The 20944-nt window shown below is 39.6% G+C and overlaps 3 protein-coding genes across 5 annotated transcripts; 2 read left to right on the top strand and 1 right to left on the bottom strand.

Annotated features, from left to right (window-relative positions):
• Nucleotides 1-901: 901 nt before the first annotated feature.
• On the top strand, nt 902-7892 carry vamp5 (vesicle-associated membrane protein 5). 2 transcript variants are annotated; one of them, XM_030791469.1, is made up of 3 exons: nt 902-1187; nt 3877-4020; nt 6434-7892. In XM_030791469.1, exons 1-3 carry the CDS (start codon nt 1185-1187, stop codon nt 6602-6604), a joined length of 318 nt encoding a protein of 105 aa, XP_030647329.1. In that variant the 5' UTR covers nt 902-1184; the 3' UTR covers nt 6605-7892. The 2 variants fall into 2 exon arrangements, with proteins under 2 accessions (XP_030647329.1, XP_030647330.1); XM_030791470.1 differs by lacking the exon at nt 902-1187 and adding an exon at nt 2175-2186.
• A 219-nt stretch (nt 7893-8111) lies between these two features.
• Nucleotides 8112-10394, top strand: rnf181 (ring finger protein 181). Its single transcript, XM_030791971.1, has 6 exons — nt 8112-8170; nt 8708-8806; nt 8978-9111; nt 9194-9309; nt 9747-9821; nt 9926-10394. Exons 2-6 carry the CDS (start codon nt 8721-8723, stop codon nt 9983-9985), a joined length of 471 nt encoding a protein of 156 aa, XP_030647831.1. The 5' UTR covers nt 8112-8170; nt 8708-8720; the 3' UTR covers nt 9986-10394.
• Nucleotides 10395-14815: 4421 nt separating this feature from the next.
• On the bottom strand, nt 14816-19744 carry tmem150aa (transmembrane protein 150Aa). Of its 2 annotated transcripts, XM_030791691.1 has the most exons (8): nt 19501-19697; nt 18856-18903; nt 18604-18690; nt 18314-18381; nt 17234-17361; nt 16031-16208; nt 14944-15117; nt 14816-14889 (listed from the first exon to the last, which is right to left on the bottom strand). In XM_030791691.1, the coding sequence occupies exons 1-8, from the start codon at nt 19563-19565 to the stop codon at nt 14816-14818; spliced, it is 822 nt and encodes a 273-aa protein (XP_030647551.1). In that variant the 5' UTR covers nt 19566-19697. The 2 variants fall into 2 exon arrangements, with proteins under 2 accessions (XP_030647551.1, XP_030647552.1); XM_030791692.1 differs by having other exon boundaries at nt 14816-15117; nt 19501-19744.
• Nucleotides 19745-20944: the final 1200 nt, after the last annotated feature.

Raw genomic sequence — 20944 nt, 5'->3', positions numbered from 1 at the left:
TCCAGTGGTTGTTTCATGTTTATAAAAGTATGTCATTTTTTTTTAGAAAATTTGGAAATATGATGAAGGAAATTCCCATCATGATTGATTTCCCTACATAGGAAACCCCCGACCTATAAACAGTTTCTCAATTAACCAGTTATAATAACATGTACTTTTCTCTTGCGGTATTCTTGTTTGCCTCTCCCAAGTTGCGCTCTCCAAACCACAATAACATTTCCGTTTGTGGGAGTACGAAGAACGAGAAAATGATTTCACTTTTTCGCTTTTCGTTTTGATTGTTTCTGTTTCATAAAATCAGATTCATTTCCATGTCACAGTTTGCTGCTTCTCGAGGTTATTCTCTTAATGCTAAGATAATCACTCGAGGCTGTTTCACTACTTAGGATGGTCTTTGTACAACAATGTTGTTCAGCAGCTATAACCAATACGTTGTGATAACTCAAACACTTCGAACGAATATACTACAAGGGACCAGTAGCCTATGTAGACAACACATAACGGTCTACTAGAATGGTTAGCAGCAGACAGCAGACAAATACTTTCAGTTTCGTTGGGGTATTATAGGTTGCCGTATAGTCGCTTACTGGAAGCTTACGCTTTCATCCAGCGCTCTAGGATGATCATTATCCAAATTCTTTAAGCGGGTATATAAGTTACCAGCCTACAAATGTTTATTAACGAAGGTCATGGCAGCTATACCAGATTTTGACCTCTCCTAAATGGACAAACCGCCTGTTAATGAAGTTGATACTCTGAGAAGCTGGGGTTGGGGGTTGGGGGCTGGGGGCTGGACGGGGGGCGCACCGGAAACTTGATAGAGAGGATATTTAAAAACGCAGTGTCGTTGCCTCATCACGTTTTCGGACTTCCCACACAGACGTCCTAACACAGGAGGAGGGCGTTCCTCTATATTGCAGCGCAAAAAGAGAGTTGCTTTCCAGAGTGTACTCACGAGAGGACTGCCAGAGTTAAGATAACAGTTGTCGACCCGTTGAAGTGAGCGCAGCTACGGACGCGTTTAAGAAGTAACTGGGACAGAGCTGAGTTGATTTGCTTATCAAACCACGACTGTTTTATACCCGGTCTGAGTTATCAGAGGCAAAAAAAAAAATCATCTGTCTGATGCGGTGTTGTCGGTGACAGTTTACGACTGTAAAGTTGTGAAGACTGTGAATACAAACATGGTAAGATAAGTTTCTTCATATACTTTTCGTCTTTGCCTTTGTTGGTATCATTAAAATATGAACAATATTCTTATATCTGGCCACACCCTGGAGACAAAAACGAAGAACTTGCCTACAAGGGCTGGATGCACAGACTTGCAAGTCAGATCCACAACTGCTGATTTGTCGCTACATGTCTTTTCTGATCGAGTGTCTGCAGGTCTCAGTGTATACAGTGAACTTTTACTGCCATTGGGGTGTTTGTGCAAAAGGTACGCTGTAGTCTTTTTTCCAGTTACCGCTGGCAGGCAGTGATACCACTGTAACCCATGTGTTACACTTTTCATTTTCTGACGTCGGGCTCATTGTGAGGACAAGTCATTTGATAAAACTGAGCAACTGTTACAAAATTAATAAGAGTTTATAGAATTAATGTGTCTGAAGTATCTCTCAATGAGTGACAAAAGCAGTGCAAAACTAGTCAAGTGTTTGTTATATTTTAATAACCTACTCATTGTGGAACAACCCCTTCAAAATATATTGGAACAAACGTTTTAATTCTGTGTTATGAACAGACTGAAATCTTTGACCTCATCTATAACATCCTGATCAGCAGGTGAATCAAAATACTCTTTCCAAAATCAGTCTATTTCTTAACAAAGCAGCATTCAAAAGAAAAGGAGTAAAGGTACTGACAGTGTGTAATAGAGACATTTTGGGAGAGGGGCTTTTCAGCTTTTTGGGAAATACCCATTGAGGCATATGCAGGACTCTGGAGAAAGGGAGGTAAGAGAAAGGAAGGAAGTGAAGGAACCGAAAAAGGAAACCATTTTCCGTCTGCCGCCGGTCAATAATTCAGCATATGCTATTCATAATAGGGCTCTCAGTGGTGAGTCTGAAATTAGCACTTGTAGGGGAAAAAAATGATATTATTCTTTGACTGTATTGTGTAGGCGATGGTTTCTTTTTCATGAGTTTAAGTGAGGAAGGTATTTCCATCAGTTAATTATGGTAGCACAGGTAGGAGAACCAGACATTATGTTCCTTGTTCTCAGACATTATTCGTTGTAATGTTACGTCACTGCAAACCTGACAAAACATGTCCCACTCCATAGGCACATTATCCATTCACCCCTTTACACAGTCTTAAATGATGAAAAATTGTCACAGGAAGTTGGTCTAGTACTGTGGACTCTTTCAAAGTTTTAGTAAGACATCTAAAGTCTCTTTTAGGGGTAGAATTGACATTAATCAATGACTACATGTTTACATTTACGTTTTTACACAGCGTGAACATTAATCGGTGATTAACTTGATAGAAACATGAAGTTATGATGGAAATCACGTTTTCCAGGTAACTTGTCCTGCTCTTTTTGCCATGCCACCTTATCTTCCCAAGCATTTGTCATCGTTACAGTTATCACTTCTGCGTATTTCCTCTTATTGTGTTGAGTGGGCGTGTGGTTTATTAATGTCGATGCAGCTGAATAAGAAAAATGAGTCAGGTTTCGCTGAGACAATCATTCGTTTTGTTTTGGACTCCTTTGGTTTCCTGTCGGTGCCAACATATTTACTGCCTCTGCTTTGACCTCTGAGCAACTCACTTCCCATCACTGGGTCAGAGGGGCAAGAGGTGACAGCAAATCCGCTTTTGACCCAAAATACGTTCATCTTTGTCTCATAAATAGTTTGTACCGTGGCTTTTACAATGTACCTTTTTGTCCATGGTGCGAACCCATGATGTAGCCTGTACACAATAAACATATTGTTTAATTGGTCGATACGGCCATTAGTCACAGTAAGCCTCCAGCCGCACTGTGGCTTGTTTTGTCCTCAGATGATAAGGCCGACGCCTGTGAAAAGCCAGTTTACTTGGTCCACAGGAAGTCCCAAGTTCATATTAGTTCCTGAATATAAATAAACATATTAAGCACATAATATGTGTGAGTAAGATGTTTATATAACATAAAATAAATAATTTATCTGAATGAAAGGTTCACGTTGCCAGTTACCCTGTGCCTTTAAAGATAGATGAAAGAGTGGCATCATACCAGAAACCTTCAAAGCTTACAGTAAATAGTCCTTTTAAAGTAGTACAACAAAAGGATTCTGGGAAAGTGGAATAACTGCCCTCACCACCATAAATTCTCTGCACACATTCAGGTCATTCCTCTCGTCTACAAAATTGTGTTTCTAAGGACCGTCACATAGCCTCTTGCAGATTTACCATTTGAGTGTTTCCATGATCTGGTCTTCATGCTTCTGTTTTGTTAAATTTGGTGGCTTTGATAGATCAGAAAATTTCACATTACCTCAACATCTGATTTAACCTTAAATATCGCCTGTAAGCTGTCCATTTCTGCTTCTTCAGGTGAATTCTCTTTTGTCGTTCAGTTTGTCCCAGCATAGTCAAAATAATAGTCAAATAATAATAGTCACAATAGTCATATAGTAGTAACAATAATGGTCCTAGTAGGAATATAATAGTCATCATAATAGTCATGTATTAGTCAAAGTCAGTCAAATCTTCCATTATATTACAGTTTGTGATTAAAAATGTACAACGTTTACTCGGTGACAATCTCCTGTCGTTTCATTTTATCACGAACTTACGTACGATTCGGGGATGAATGTGCTGTGTGTTAAAGCGGAGTATTCAGTTTGAATGATGAGAGATGTGACGGACAGCGATATGTTCTCGTTTCTGTAGATGAACGGGAAGAGTCGTCTGCAGCAGGCACAGGAGGAGGTGGAGGAAGTGAAAGTCATTATGCTGGATAACCTCAACAAAGCTGACGAGCGGGCAGGCAAACTGGGAGAACTGGAGAACCGCGCTGACCAGTTGTTGGAGAAGGTGAAAGTCAAGGGTTTTTTTTTTTTATATAACCACATACACCGCTGTAGCTGTTCATGTCAGACTGTTAACTTCAGAAAGATATTTTCAAAACTGAGGTTTCGAGGTTAGTCAAATATCTACAAAAAACATTAACAGAGAAGGCGGAATAATTCAAAAATTACTGAGATTTTCTACCGTTGGACCCTTATCTTGTCAACAAGTGGAAAGTCTGAACATATTTGCATAGGTTATCAAACTCACAGTGTGCATCACATTTGGGAAATACCCTCATTACATGCCCTAAAAAATACAGTTCCTACATCTGAGTGTAATAATACGCTTTAAAATGAGAACTGAGGCTTCCTTTCTCATTTTCTTCACTCTTTCTTCATCTTGTCAACAAACCTTTGTTTCTATGGACAGTTTCATAGCCTCTTGTTGTGTTACCATTCAAGTGTTTGCATGATCTGATATTTATACTTCCATCTTGGCTCTGATAGATCAGAAATTTTCATATTACTTCAACATCTGGATTAACATTAAACATGTTTGTTAACTGGCCGTTTCTGTCTCCTCAGGTGAATTTTTTTTTTTTTTTTTTTGTCATTTAGTTTGCCCCGGTACAAATGGTCAAAGTCAGTCAAATCCTCAATCATGTAACAGCTTGTGAATGAAAATGTATGACTTTTACTTAGTGACAGCCTCAATCATGTTTTATCATCACTACAGGGTGTTGTTTAATTGTATCAGGCCCTTACGTAATATTCAGGGATGAATGTGTTTTTAAAGTAGAGTACAGTATTCAGTTTGTTATGCCACGTCACCATGTCTCTCATAATTCAACTTATGGGGCGTGATCCGCAATATCAGTGAGAGAATAATGAACTGTGTTGGAGACATTTGAAGGCAGGCGCTTAGAAATGTATGCTGTCCCTAGATGATTGCTAGTTATAAAAGCAAGCAGTAGAATCTTAGATTTATCTCTAAAAAGGCCTAGATAGGCAGTAACATACAGCCAGAATGTGCAATGTACTATTACTTTAATGTGTTAAAAAATCTGTCATGCTGAGAAAGGTCTCTCTTAGTTTGTTACCAGTTTACAATATTGGATAATATATGATAGGTGTATTGGGACGATCAGCATTACCAGTAATGGATAGTATTACATCATCAACATAACTTTGGCAGTTGACACCATATTATTGACATGTTATTGATATTAGATATTTAAGGCACTGGACAAGCTAATAAGAAATGACCCTTGTGGCACTCTACAGTATTTCCAATATTTCCAAAACAGTTTCCCAGAAACACTCGAGCTCCCCTGTGGATTCTGTTGTTTACAAGAGAGATGTGCTAAGAGACTAACGTAGCAATAACTTAGAACTCTTGAACTTTTTTTTTTTTTTTTTTAATCCTGTGTGGTTAAAATCTGTTTAATTTCAACAAACAGTGGTTTGAATTTAAACATACCTTCCAATCAGGAGAAGGATCATGTTTACCGATGCAGCCTTTGTTGTTTGCAGAGTAACTGTTTCCAGAGTTCCAATGCCCAGTACAGTCCAGGGAATAGTTAGGAAATGTCATTTTGGAGTCTATAAATACCCTTTAGGTGGAGCTGGCAGGAAAGAGAATGTACAGTTTACATCCTGACTGTCGTTTACCAAGTTAATTTTAGAATGCTATTTCCTTATGTTACAAGATGAATGAAACAAACTTCACGCCTCGTCTGTGTGTGTGTGTGTGTGTGTGTTTGTCTTGGGTTCAGCCAGCAGGGTCACATTGTTCTCACATAGTTTTGTAGCTGTTACATCACACTTCTACATCATTCCCAGAGGAGATGCTGTCTGAGTGGGTCAGTAGGATAAACAAAATAAAAAGCAGCGAGAAAAACAAAAAGCTATGCCAGTCCTCCCAACTACAGTATAACCCAGAGTTACATACCCGAATGTATAACCCACTTAGTATTATTGTTTATACCATATGCTTACCTTACACTATGATGCTACCACTGATGCCACCGCTGATATTGCTACTGCTACATGTTCTGCTAAGCTTAAGTTTTAAGGCAATATTTAATGTTAACACTTTAGTGGTCAGTAGGGTATGTGTGAAAAAGGTAACAGAGTGCACAGAGAGGAAGGAAAAATGAAAGGAACAAGTGAAAAAAGGAAGAAAAACACAGAGAAGGAAATGTTACATAATAAAGAGATGGAATGCATATATATATATATATATATATATATATATATTCAATATATATATATATATATATATATATATATATATATATATATATATATATATATATATATATATTCAAGAACTTTACATTCAGCCAAGGACTCAATAGATCACTTTTTTTTTCTTTTCTGGATAATGGAATGCTTATGTGAGTTTTAACATTTCTTTTTCCCTTATGTGTTTTCAGAGCAAGGCATTTCAGAAGACCACAACCCAAGTGAAACAGAAGAAACGATGGGAAAACATAAAAATGAAAGTGATACTGGGAAGCATCGCGGCTGTAGTGGTCTTGCTGATCGTAATTCTACTCCTGGTTTATCTGTTGCCAAGTAACTCTGGTACTAATGGGGACAACTAGACCTTCGGACTTTGGAAAAAATAAACATGGACTACAGAGTGTCTGCAGCTGAACTGCAATTGGTTGAGCTTTCAGTATGCAGACATAGTAAGTTGGCAGAGATGGAAACAGTTGTTTCCACTACAACAAGCCTTAGCTTTAGTGTCTTGCGTGATTCTATTCAGCCAGACCTGTGATGTCAGAATTTTCTGGAATTCTCAGGCTTTGTTTTGTCAGTAGGAGCAGACTGATTGAAGGAGAGGCCATTGCTACCATTCTCAAGGAGCTAACCAGTGCACCAAGAGCGAAAGCTTTGACCGACGTCACTTAGTGCTATACATTTTTCTCCTTCAAGTTTTTTTTTTTTATTCCTCTTAGTGTCAGTGTAGGAAATTAAATGGTACAGTTGCCAGTTCAGCTGCTCCCTCTTTCAACATTCATGGGTAACGTCAGTCTTTGGCTCTAGCTGTTAAGGCGTAACAGGTTTACATGTTGATTCAAGTATTCATTGTCATAGGATATTACTGTAGTTTACAGTACAGTCGCCACATACACAAATAAATTTTCATTGCTTTTTTCCCCCCCTTTTTTTTTCTTATAAGGCCAGTGAAAATAAAGTTCTAATCTGAATGTTTTCCTTCTTTTTTTTCTTTGTTCTTTTTCAAAAACACTTGAAGTCTCTCATCATACTTAAAGAAATATGAATGTGATCACAATGAGAGTTTTCGCAGTCCTGTTTCTATGTTTTATTTGGGTAACATGTGAAGGATAAGTCCATGATGGGCTGTCTATATGGTTGTTTTCACACTGGGATAAGAGGAGCAAACAAATTACTGTGTTAAATTGCAATTATAAGATTTCTCATGGGTTAACTCAAGAACATACTGAAGTCTTTGTTAGGAAAACATTTACTGTTTGCAGTTAGGAACAAAGTGGTGTTTCTAGAATTTACCACATTCTTGACATAAGCAATTTCACGCATTCTCAAACCTCTTGTACTCAAAATGTAGTCCATTCAAGACTTTTCCATGACATAAAGATTCTGTGTGAGCAAATCAATTTTAGACTTTGATGCTCTGAAATATGAATAGGTCTGTAGGTGTGCCAAACTCTTGCTGCTGAAAAGAAATGTGTTTCATCTGTCTTAATATGTAGTCACCTAAATGTATCATATTTCATTTATCAGAGTGAAGTTTTATTTTTGCTTTAATATAATCATAATTTCTTCTGGTCCTCCTGTTATTGTTGTTGCAAACTGTCTCTTTACTCATTTGTCATATTCAAATGAAAAAGTGAAAATTAATTTCAAAATAAAAAAGAATAAACCATTGAAAACCAAGTCATGCATGTATTCGTTTACATATTATTATAAACAAATTGCCTCTACTGCGCCCCCTCGTGCTGACAGTTAGAAAGAGGCGGAAATGACCTCTCACACAAACTATGGACAACGCAGACGACTGATTGGCTGTGAAGAGTTTCCTGAACAGGGTTGAGTTGTTCAATGTTGATGCCGGTTGGGTTTGGATGACAATGCATTGACATACCAAAGGGCTTATAAATATAATAAACGGGAGTAACAATCAGGTATCGTAAAATAATATTTGATATTTGGGCTTCTTAAACATTGTCTTATATGTATATTATAGTTTATGGTGTAATATCCCATTATTCTAAGGATGTCATGTCTGCTTTACGCGCACCTAAGGTTAGCAAACTTAACTTGGTAAATAAGTTAATCAGCTACACTAAATGAGAAAGAAAGAGGGACAGAAAGGACAAGACAAGACAAGACAAGAAAAGAAAAGAAAAGAAAAGAAAAGAAAAGAAAAGAAAAGGAATGAACCAAACATTTGACATCCATAGTTAGTTGGGTCATTTAATGTGCTATTTTGGACAACAGCAAGACTGAAGTGAACAGTTGTGGCAAAGATCATTCAGCTGACGGTGTATCAACCTAAGTAAGAATAAAGTTGAGTAACAATTTATCGTAATTTTGAATTTTGACGTGATAATGTCCGCGTAACTTTCCGATTCCTAACTAACGTTAGCTAGGAAAGAGTTTAGTAGGTAGCAGTAAGTGAATGATGGTCGACTGATGCATCCCTTGTTTGGAGATGTCAGGAAGGACAGAAGAATGACCTCGTATTTCGATGAGCATGACTGCGAGCCGACGATCCCCGAAGAGCAGTATCGTCAGAACGCCCTGCTGGAGTTAGCCAGGTTAGGTCACCCAAAACAAAACACAAGAGGTCAAATTCTTTTATATCCAACTTGACTGTGCGTCTTGATAAACCATACTTTCGATATCGATCAGTAACGAGTTTAGTTGAAAAACTAGTATAAGCTTCCTTCATAATTTCACGTTTTGCTGATACTTTGTTGCTGTAACAGGTCGCTAATGCAGGGTTTGGATATCGACCCCGGATCCTTTGACGCGTCAGACTGGGACCAACGGCTACCGCCACCAGCAGCACGAGCCGTGGTCCAGAGCTTGCCTGTGGTCGTCATAACTCCCGAGCAAGCGGGTGAATCTCAAGACGGTTATATCGTTTGTCCTTTACCCCACTCTGATGTAGACTAATGTTTCTATTTATACCCCTTTTATAGATAAAGGACTGAAGTGCCCGGTGTGTTTGCTGGAATTTGAGGAGCAAGAGACTGTTAGAGAGATGCCATGTAAGCATCTCTTTCATTCAGGGTGTATACTTCCCTGGTTAGGCAAGGTGGGTATAAAGTGTACAAAAAGATCACCTGATTTCCCTGTCAGTGTTAATGCTGAAGAGTACATGCATCGTCTTTCTTGGAAAGAACGGTGAAAACCAGCTGTAGTTGTGCATTTTAGGGCCAGAGTTGTCCATCTTGGAATTAAGCAATCACCCATGCTTAAAAACTCTCACCCCATTCCCTCTAAAGCACCTTCATCTACTATTTTCTTATAATTTGTCACTGCAAACTACTCTAAATATGGGCCGGAATGTGAAATCAAAGCGGCAGATTTGTCCATTTTGAATGATTAGGTGAGCTTCCATTTGTTGAGAGAGTGTGTTTTGTGTGATGTTATTATATAGATACAGTAAAAATAAATATACTAAATTGATCATTTTCATACAGTTTGTTTATCAATATAGTTCATTTAACCTGTCCTTTTTTTCTGTTGTAGACTAATTCATGCCCACTGTGTCGCCACGAACTACCCACAGACAATCCTGATTATGAGGAATTCAAGAAAGACAAGGTGGACACGGTCTTATGACTAATCACAAACACATAGACACTCATTGACTGTTCAGTCTTAAGCCTAATGTCTTTGTTTTTGGCGTTCACCATTGTGTCTCACAGGAAAGGAGAAAGCAGAGAGAACACAGACTGGAAGGTCTACACGACGCCATGTACACATAACGGTGCAATCGCGGGTAAACCCGGAACATGAGAAATGCACTAAAGACAAACTGCGGATGGATGTCAGTCAGATGAAAATGACAATAAATAGTGCAGGGACCAGGCTTACAAACCTTTTCTTTTCTTCTGCTTTAACAAAGTCTCTTAAATGTGAATGCTTTTGAACTTCTTTTTATATGCAAATACATTCTGAAACCATTGAATAGTGTATGGTTATTATTATGTATGGGACCACATGCTGCTCCCAGTGAAACAGCCATAGAAATGTCTCATTTTGGTTTGATGTTTTATTGAGTTGGAACATTCATTTGTCATCCTATTGAAGAGTCAATGTATAGTCAACCATTTAAAGATGTCTGTTTTTTTAAATGGTTTTAAAACAGTGCTGTAATGCTGCATACTGAGATCTTGGAAAAAAATTGTAACTTTTTAAAGGAGAGTGAATTAATAAAATTTTAAAAATGGTATGACTGAGTAGTGAGTGAATCAGAGGTATTATCAAAGGAACCGCTTTTGTTGATTTTACGATAAAAATTGTTTTTTTCTGTAATTCTTCTGTTTAGACTAACACACTAAACTGTCCAAAAGATCACAATGTCAACTGTTTGATTATTTGGAGGGAAAATTACCTCACGGTAGCTCAGTCTTTAGTCTAGAAACAAATGGCAGTTTTCAGCGGTGAAACAGAGGTCTGAGATGTTTTTACATATTTGGCTGAATTCATTTTATTTCATCAATGAATATAAATTTCTGATCAAAGAAAAATCATTGTAATGATACATAAACATTAACTTATTTACAGAAGCACTTTATAAAATAAAAAATATTCTCTGTACCGTTATTTCAGTAATATGGTGTGTGAACCTCATCTCCCCTTACTCCTCTTCTCATTAGATGTAGCTGAGTCCATAAAAAATATTTTCACATCTTTTGATGTTTTCAGAAAAATAATTCCCATTTGAAAGGAAAAAAGAAAATTACAGGCAGACAGTACATCTCAAAAATACAATGACCCCTTCTTTTGGCTAGCAAACACTGGATTTGATAGTTTTTACTTTGTATCACCAGATGCTGAACTCTATGTTGCTTTGCTTAGGAAGGGCATTTTGTTTGAAAAACAATTCAGCACCTGGCTATTCAAGAGTAGTCTGAACTTATTTAGAATGTATTGTCTGGATTGAGGCGAGAAAAGTATCTCTTTCTTTTGACATCGGACCACATCCTGGCTCTCAACACATCTGAAAGCTGATTGGACAGATCCTCCACAGCCTTTGATAAGGACGCCAAGCACTTTACTGGTTGCCAATAAAATCCTACCGACTCCCATCTACAAGTATGACTCATATAATACACACGAGTCAAAATTCAGTCACACACTGCGAATCCATTACTATGTGCCAACGTTTCAGTCCACAAGCTCTTTTGTAGCTTTGAAGTCCAAACAATCAGTACGGATATTGAACATATCTCTTGCTTCTCTCTCAATGTGCCTTGCATATAAAATTTTACCTCCATAGCATCCTAGTAAAAGCATATTCTCATGCATACAGACCATAGATACGTGACCAGTCACAACATTCAGCTTAATTGCCTCTTCATAACCACCACTGTCTTAAGGTAGCATACATTTTGCAGCAATGCTTGTAGCACCAGCTATAAAGCCCAGCTCACATGAATACCATTGACATACACTCAGACACTTCAGCAAGTATTACAACAATGTATTGGATTTGGGGAAATTTTGTTTGTATTTAGTTAACACGTATTGCGATTCTGTATTCTGCACAATCATTTAAAAAAAGAAAAATAAGTGGTCAAAGTAAACGCGTTCAAGGCGAATAAAAAGATCTTGTCCAGGTTCTACAGCTCAAATACCTCACAAACCAAACACCGAATCATATACAAGCTTCTCTGGAGTTGTAGTCCTTTGTATGGACTATCCATTCAGTGGCAATGGAGACCAAACATACATTTCCCATAAGGCATTACTAACCTTCACTCAAACATAGAAACAGAGTAGCTTTGTCTCTGCTTTTGACCACGGAGCAAGTTAACAAGCACAGAGGTAGCTCATACAAATTTAACTCAAAATACTTTGCCGACGGTTATATAACCATCTAGAGGTTGAACAGTGTATAGGAGAATCAGTACATTGTCAACAATAACAGACCAGAGCAATAATTCAGTAGTTGGCAAGGATATAAAAGTTCCTTCAACTGGACACAGTGAGTGCAAAAATCTGAACTGCTGGAGCTGATGTTACCATGTAATGACCACTGGACAACACAAGATGGCACATGTGTAATAAACTGCTAATGAAAACAACCAGTGGATGTCCATTCCAAAAAAGGACAGAGGGTAAGAATATACTAGAATCTTTAAACATGTTGGGTGTGATTGTGTTGATCTTGTCTTACATGTTACAGTCTGACAGCAAACTGCACGGGAGGACACTTCAATCACAATTTCACAAACATTCACTTTATAGGTTAGTTGCTGGTCTGTGTGACAAAAACAAACAAGTTTTAAGAGCGCCCTCTAGTGCAACAGTAGGAAATGAGTAATTTAAGACTCCAGATATTCAGACCCAACCCAATCAGACCCACATCACTTGTAAAACATATTTTTCAGCTGGAACTCAGCTGCACTTATGTCATATAAGTTACACCTGATGACACGATAGCAAAGCAACCTCTGCCCATTCATCTTAGCCTGTTCTTAATCCACCATGTTACTCACTGCTATTAAGGAAAATATGCATTAGAAAGTTCATGTCTGGTATCCATGGAACCAGCCAGGACAGCAGACTGTCATTTCTAGCCTAATACTTTAAGGACATGCTGATATTGCTCTTCTGTTCAAAGCACTGGCAACAAGTACCGCAATGACACCCTCTTTACAGTGGCAAATGCCTCTCGTGACATATAAAACAACAAAGGGCACAAATTATACAAATTTCGTTTTTTTTTTCTGACAGGAATTCAAAGTCCTACGTTCACAGTAAGAAGATTATGGCCATGTGAGATGTGATGTTAAAACGCTGACAAAACACCGGCGTGACAAATCAAAAGCACAGTCAAAATAAAGACCGAATGACGACTTGAGCCAGTGCTGCTGACATACAATCACTTCACTAAGAGTTCATGACAAACAAACAAACAAAACAAAACAAGGCAGTTTATAACAAATCCAATCAGTAGACTCTTACTGTGTTCCAATGGCATTGCTCAGTGCACAAACCTCAAGGGAAGTCACAGTCGAGTTACAAGGAGTGCTCTCTATATGAAATGTATGGCTTTTGGGTGAATTGCAATTTACTCTGACCAGTAACACAGAGATCAAATGAACAGCAAAGAAACACAAAATCATTGCTTTGATAGATAGAAATGGCTATGTGCAAAACAAAACAAAAAAAACAAACAGACAAAAAAGGAAACAAAACAAAAAGAATAACCACATGCCTAGATATGTTTCCACACTATTCTATGATCATTTTTCCAAAGGAAAAGTTCATCCTTTTTCCTCATGTTTGGAACTATCATAACATGCGCCTCCTTCGGATTCAGTGCTTACCGATATCTTTCATTGTTTACATTTTAGAAATGCGCAAATATAATCAGTGCACACTTGCCACAAGCTGACCGCGTAATAGAAGATTTTTGTCCCTCCGTTTACAAACCAGTATGTGAGACACAGTTTGGTGCAGCTGCCTGTGTGAATGAATATAAACAGAATCAAACAACCTACAAGAGATACAGGAAGCCTTACGCTGGCTAGAAATCTGTTTGTTTGGTTTTTTTTTTTAAAGATCTGGGACATTCCAATAATAAAAAGGAAAAAAAAAAGCATATAATTTAATATCAAAACACCCACCACCATTAAAGGCACAGTAAATCCATGCAGTTTGGGGCATCTTTTTTTTTTTTGGCGATTGTGGGAAAGGAGTGATCTGATGTGGGGGAAAAAAAAAACTACAAACGCAAGTGTCCGATCTCAAAATCATCTTAGGCACCAAAAAAAAAAACAAAAAAAACGAGTTTTACAGTTAGGAAAACGGACGAACGTCCCCTTTGAGGTGATCAATAAACAAAAGGCAGAAAGTGTACCAGGTCAAATCAAGTGACGGTATAACAGGCTATCGTTCCATCACCACTGTTTTAACATTCATCATTTCTTTATAGAATTCTTTATACTCATTAAGGTGCCAAACACCATTAATCTAACAACAATAGAAACAGAAAACAACTCATTTCATTCATTGCGTAGCGTGCAAATAATCCATATGCAAAATTAAAAAAAACAAAAAAAAAACATAATGGACTGATAGTAGTGTTTCAAGAGCCAAAGAACGATATGCAGATATGGGCCCAGTACACAGAGTGTCAAAACAAATTGATGATTATGATTCTTAAAGATATCCAAACGCCAAGCATTAACTAAACCTTTAATAATGAATGTTGACGTACTAATATGTAAAGAAAAGAAAGACAGGCTTTTGGCGAGAACCATATTCGAAATGCCCTCGTTTCAAAAATCCTGATCGCATGAAAGACACCACAACCCTCCTGAAAAGTTCTTATTTAAAAGGCAACATTGGACCACGATTAAAGAGAAAACACAGGACAAAAATACCCGAAACCAAAAAGAACGCAAAGCCAGAACCTCGAAATACGGAAAAAACCCTAACAAATCTATCCCTCTTATCCTACCTCACGTCATCACCATCAACCTGTTATCCACACCTACCCAACCTTGACACCTTTACAGACACCAGTAGCAATGTGCTCAGTACTGTCCAGATACCAGTAGCACCAGTGAAGAGGGGAGTAACTATAGCATAGCAATACTCTCAGGGGTGCAGTTTAGATGGGTGGAGGTGCTGCTTCCTCCAGGGGATTTCAGGCCTTTGGAAGCCCCGCCCACAGCCCCGCCCCCCGCCCCTCCACCGATAATGACACCCATCCCGTGGCGGTGGTGCCGCTGTAGGCCGGCCAGCATGGTTTCCAAGGTGACAGTGCCGAACTCGTAGGTGAAGGTCCCATAGAAGACGAGGATGACTATGGTGAAGACCCACTCGCAGATGGCGGCGGCGTGTTGAAGGACGAAGCTCTCGTGGATGAAGAAGATGCCGCCTGAAGAGGGAGGGGGTTAAGGAATCTGACACGAACCTGTCCAAACAGTCATGTCTTTCAGCATTTTGTCAACGCAGGCTCCGTTAACAACAGCCATTTCTAAAAAAAACGCCGTTGTTATCACGCCGTTCATTATTCTAACCCACTAGACATCAACAGTTGGTCCTAAAACACCACATCACTGGAATACTGGACAACCTGCAAGGAAAAAACAGCCTAAAAACATTATTCAGTTGTTGTACTATTGTTTCTGAGATGAGGTCCTCCTTTTGTCAGCTCCATAACCTGATTGGACAGCCAAATCCTATAGAGACAGCCCTCCCTGAGCCTGGAAGGAACGCCCCTCAGAAACAGATACCATATTTGGATTATAAGGAAAGTCATGCCTTATTCATGGCTTCACCTAATTAATTATCAATCCAGAGTAATATTACACAATCTAAACCTTTCCCTCATCACACATCTGTCTCTGGTCAGTGCACAAAAGCGCATGTTAAATCGCATAGAACAATACCGAAAAGTATGAGCCCGTGCTACAAAGGGAAAGAACACACTGTGGGCCTTTAAAATGTCAACTCACAACGTGTTCAGTTTTTACTGAATTCAGAGCAACTGTCACTTTTTCAGTATTTTAGAATTTAGACATCCTTCAGAAACACAGCTCACAAGGCTGAACCAGTCCCTCCTGCTGAGCAAGAGCATTAATGACAGAGAGAAAACAAACAGATCTACACACTAATACTCATTATGACCCATGTAATGAAAGTGAAATATGAATACGCTGAATGGAGGAGAGGGGATGGATGTGGAACGGTCAGTTTTCCGCCGTGGCGGAGCTACATTAACACAGACGGATATACCGACCCGTAATGACCTTCCCCTCCCCCCCTCCAAATCCTGTTGTCAAGGATACTGAGAACGAGGGAGACGAGGGATCCGACGGCCAGAGAGACTCGCACGTGGGCCATCCAGGAGTCGAGGGCAGTGACGGCCACGCGGTACGTCAACACACACTGCAGACACACGAACAGCAGGCCTGCTGGGAAAGCCACGCCCGCGCCCACATAGTGCAAGGACTTCGCATGGTCGACCTGGTTCAAAACAAAAACGATCAACCCTAACAATCATTAATACTACATACTGTGTGCCTGTATACTAATACACAGCTGAGAATCAAGCAACTGCCGGTTTATAATAATATGAACTGAAAAATATCAACCATGACAATAATTAACATTGGATACTGCGTGTGTGTATATACTAATACACAGTTGAGAACTGAGTATATGTCAGTTTATAATAACACAAACCAAGAAAGGTAAAATTAAAATGTAAAAAACTCTGAGGGAAAAGTAATAAGACTACAGCAAATACAGTGAAACTGTAAAGCCAACTTGGATCAATTCAGATCAGTGAGTCTAAGTCTACTGAGGCTGTATTCTGCCACAGTTCTGTCAGAGTGACTGATGCTAACGGAAACTGCCGGAATATCGATCTTATATTTAAAACGCAGTGTGCAGAGATCAAGTGAAAGACTTTGTCTGCGTCAGTGTTTAGCGCTCTGTTTCCGTCGCGTACGCGAACACACACACACACACACACACACACACGCTGCCAGTTCCCGGTAGCTCATCGGGGTGCACCCTGCGATCTGATTTAATTCTTTACTTCATCAAGGCACCCCAACATAATTACACTTCCTTCTCCATCTGTCTCTGCAGTAAACTAATTCTGATATGACTAAGTTCCTGTAATTTGATTATGGTAAGATATAGCAGATGATTATTTGATGATTATGTGAGGTTCGGCTCGTTATCTGCAGTGATGCGGAATCTGTGACCTTTCTCAGACCGTATGGGGGCATTAGGGCCGGTCTGTATGTTTTTGGATAATGGTTTTAGACAGGCATGTGGTTGTTAGGGTCTATTTTCAGAGGGGAGGGGTCTGAGAATGATCCAGATGGATATGTATGAGAGGAGAGTGACATCACAATAGGACTCCAGGAAGCAATCACTGAGGCTTCTGTCATTCTGAGTTACCACTGAACGTTCTACTGTCCTCCGAGGAAAGTTCCAGAGGTCGGGCTACGCCCTGAGCTTTTTCTTGACGTACTAACCTGAAAGTTGCCCACCATGACCAGGCCGACGGCATTGGCACAGCCTGATATGAGCCCACCTGTGTTCACCCAGCAGTGATGACCGTGCTCTATCACCTGTGCATAGCGCAGCAAACACACCATCACCACTGCACAGAGATACAGAGAGAGAGAGAGAGAGAGAGAGAGATGGAGAGAGAGGGAGAGAGAATGAGAGAGAGAGGGAGAGAGAGAGAGAGAGAGAGAGAGAGATGGAGAGAGAGGGAGAGAGAATGAGAGAGAGAGAGAGAGAGAGAGAGAATGAGAGAGAGAGAGAATGAGAGAGAGAGAGAATGAGAGAGAGAGAGAGAGAGAGAGAGAAATAGGCCCAGACACATAACAGGGTGAAAAAGAGAAAATAAATGGAGAGGGAGGCGTTATGCAAAACAGGTGAAAAAACGCAAGTGAAAGAGAAGGCAAATGGGTAGTGGTAAAGAATAGAGAAGGGAATCAGGGAAGTGGAGGATAATGGAAAGATGAAACAGAGACAGGAGGTGTAACAGCAGAAAGGAGAGCAGTGAGTGCGATCAGTAAGAAAAATGATCAGTGTGGGGGAAGAGAGAGAGAACGAGAAAGAGAGAGAGAGAGAGAGAGAGAGAGAGAAAGAGAGAGAGACAGAAAGAGTGCATTGAAGGACATGAGACAGGGAGAGAGAAGAGAAAGAGAGAGAGAGTGAGACAAAGACAACTTCTGTGGGCAGCCATATCTATTTATAGAACATTCAGAAATACCATTCTCATTAACACCACACACACACACGCGCGCGCACACGCACACACACATGCGTATGTGCACACACGCACACACACACACATACACACACAAACCATTCAACTTTACACAGAGAGGAGAAACAAGGCTTCCGCACGCTAACCTCCACAGTCTTGGAGCACAATAATTTGATGAAAATACATTTAAAAAAAAAAGATAACAAGGGTACTTGAAACTCAACTGGCTGTGATGAAATGGACCATTCTTATGCTTTCTATGGAAGGTTAGTGCATGGGGGGGGGGGTGTATACTGAGAGATATACTGAGAGAGGTACGTGTGTGCACTCTTACCCATGAACGCTCCCACATTTCCAATCAGACTGAACAGACAGCTCTCCGGAGGGTAAGACCCACATTTGCTGTAATGCAACACACAGCACAATATCACTCACATGAGGTGGATTAATGAATGAATGAACAGAGAGATAGATTGTTCCAGAAAGGGGCTGGCTGACTGACTGATAAATGGCCAAAGGCCAAAGTATGATGGATGTAAGGCCAATGGATGGATGGGTGGAGGGATGCATGGATGCACGGATGGATGGATGGATGGATGGATGGATGAATGAAAAGAGACAGACCTGATGAGGGGGATGTCCTGGATGGTGCAGCATGTCTTGGGGAAACCTGGTTTAGCTGTCTCCTCTGCGCATGTGACGTTGTAAGACCTGTATATGAAACGGGATTAATCAGAGCTTCAAATGCACAACTACTTTACAAAAGAGATTGTCAGTCTCCACTGGGATTATTCCTGGTGAATTAAGGATTACATTTAAAAAACAAAAGAAAAAGAAAACCTGTACAATGAAACTTATTCAGGACTGGCTACTCACCAGTTTTCCACTGGGCAAACGTGGTGGTTCATTACGGCCATCGCGTAGCTATAGTGACAACAAAAAAAGTAGATTAAAAAAAAATAGTACAATAAGCATTTAGTGAGAAAACACAACATCTCCCTGTGTATTAACCCTTAATACACTTTGTTTCAACTCCAGTCCTGTGGATACCCACTGGACAGCGCTGACCTGATCATGTTATTCACTTGCAAAGTTAATTCAGTTTTTAAGGGCTTTGATCAGGTCTTAGATCAGAGCATAGCTATCATTCGCTGGCTGACAGACCTCCTGTATAAGAGCTAAGAAACATTTCCTTTCATGTGGCTTGTTGCTTAATAGTCCCATTCCTCCTGCCTCTCTGTTTATGGTACAGTTTCTCATGTAGGACAGAGTTTTTTCATTGGTACCTGTGAAACTTAGCGCCCGTGAAAACAGGAAGCTAATCTGCTTTGACTGTGATTTGCATCCCTCACTTGAAATTTAGTGAACTGCTGGGACCATTGTTAGGTCAAATTACAGGTCAAATTTTCACTGTCTTCACTAAAATATGAAATAATCATAATAATAATATAGTAATAACAAGAGGAAGAGTAAGAAGAAGAAGAAGAAGAAAGGCTACGTTCAGACCGACAGACCACTCACACTATCCATATCCCTGTGATGGAGAACGCAGACAGGCCGACAGGCAGAATGATCCAGGCAGTCATTGGGCTGGTGGAGTGGCAGGCCTGTCCACAGCATGGGGGACGGGGGGGCAGATGACAGGGGGGGCAGGACAGACAGGGGAGCTGACGGGAGGACGACACACAGAAGGGGCCACACAAGGAAGGAACATGAGAGACGGAAAGGGATGGGACACTACTTCCTTTTCCCTCCGCACCCTGGCTACTTCCTACAGAGAGAGAGAGAAAGAGAGAGAGAGAGAGAGAGAGAGAGAGAGTGAGAGAGAGAGAAGCACATTACAATGATTGCTACTGTGCAAAGGGAAATAAAATGAAGAGGAGGACCAGATACAGACAATGGATGTAAATGAAAGTTGAAAATACTAATCAGTTATTCTCCCAAAGAAACATTTGCCTGTGGCTCCATTCAGTAACAATGACAAAGAGCACAAGCTGGAAAGATATGATTACATTACTTTTCCATACAGCCTCTGGTTAACTAATTATAATGGCTGGAACAGCAGGGAAAATGTTAAAAAAAAAAACAAACAAACAAAAAAAAAACTACGAGATGTGTAGTTACTCAGAAATCTTGAGCAAAATGTCACTTTGTGAAAACTGTTGTGTAGAGCTACTCACGTAACAAATGTCGGTCATTCTTACCCTCTTAAAAGTAAATGTCTGAATATATGCCCCGCAAATGTCACGTAGTGTTTAAAAGAATTGTATTTTCCCTTTCCTCTCGTGGGCTACAAAAACAGCTTGTGTAAAACTGATGAAAACGGAAAATGCACCAGAATAGCATATGAAATATGAAACCTTTACTGACACTAAGCTTTTGTTCAGGGGATCTGACGAAAATATTGACCATTTAGATACGGATATACTTCCTCCTTCTGTTTTTCTAGAAGCATTCCCATATTTGACAAAATGTTTGAAGGTGCTTGGCTTCATTAGACTATCTCGCTAGCATAAGTTACTGCTGCTCAAATGCAGTTAAACAATGGGATGTCACCTGACAGAAAAAAGATATCGTATCATACGTCAATGGGCTTCTCAACGGAATATGGGATACAACATATATTTCCAGTACTGCTAGTTTACGTGAAAGCAGCTGATCTACCTAGCTAGCTGATTAGCAACAGTTAATCGAAGTTAGCTAGCTAGGTAACGGTTAACCTATGTTACACACCGATGTGTTGTAGACTAGTATCTTTAGCTTGTCATGTAGTAAAGTTTAGTTTAATGTAAACGGGAGCCGTTTTGCAGTTGCTGTATAACACTTGATATTATGCAATAGTCAAAGATGATTAAAAAAAAAAAACTAATGGCTGAAACTTGCCAGCTAGAATGGTAATAAAGATATAAACACCCGACCTTGTTGAGTAAATTATGCCGCTGGCAGACTACCAACAGCTGTTACA

The sequence above is a fragment of the Chanos chanos genome, chromosome 14 (assembly GCF_902362185.1).
Source record: "Chanos chanos chromosome 14, fChaCha1.1, whole genome shotgun sequence".
Classification (NCBI taxonomy): domain Eukaryota; kingdom Metazoa; phylum Chordata; class Actinopteri; order Gonorynchiformes; family Chanidae; genus Chanos; species Chanos chanos.
Note: the sequence above shows the minus strand (reverse complement) of the source record. Positions and strands in the feature narration are given on the sequence as shown.

Coding starts and splice junctions, on each gene's coding strand:
- rnf181 (XM_030791971.1), top strand. CDS start 8,721: ATGACCTCGTATTTCGATGAGCATGACTGCGAGCCGACGATCCCCGAA. Junction 9,112..9,193: donor CATAACTCCCGAGCAAGCGG/GTGAATCTCAAG, acceptor CCCCTTTTATAG/ATAAAGGACTGAAGTGCCCG. Junction 9,822..9,925: donor AGGAATTCAAGAAAGACAAG/GTGGACACGGTC, acceptor TGTGTCTCACAG/GAAAGGAGAAAGCAGAGAGA.
- vamp5 (XM_030791470.1), top strand. Junction 4,021..6,433: donor CTGACCAGTTGTTGGAGAAG/GTGAAAGTCAAG, acceptor ATGTGTTTTCAG/AGCAAGGCATTTCAGAAGAC.
- tmem150aa (XM_030791692.1), bottom strand. CDS start 19,565: ATGACTGCCTGGATCATTCTGCCTGTCGGCCTGTCTGCGTTCTCCATC. Junction 18,691..18,855: donor GTTTGCCCAGTGGAAAACTG/GTGAGTAGCCAG, acceptor TTTCATATACAG/GTCTTACAACGTCACATGCG. Junction 16,209..17,233: donor TCATGGTGGGCAACTTTCAG/GTTAGTACGTCA, acceptor GTTTTGAACCAG/GTCGACCATGCGAAGTCCTT.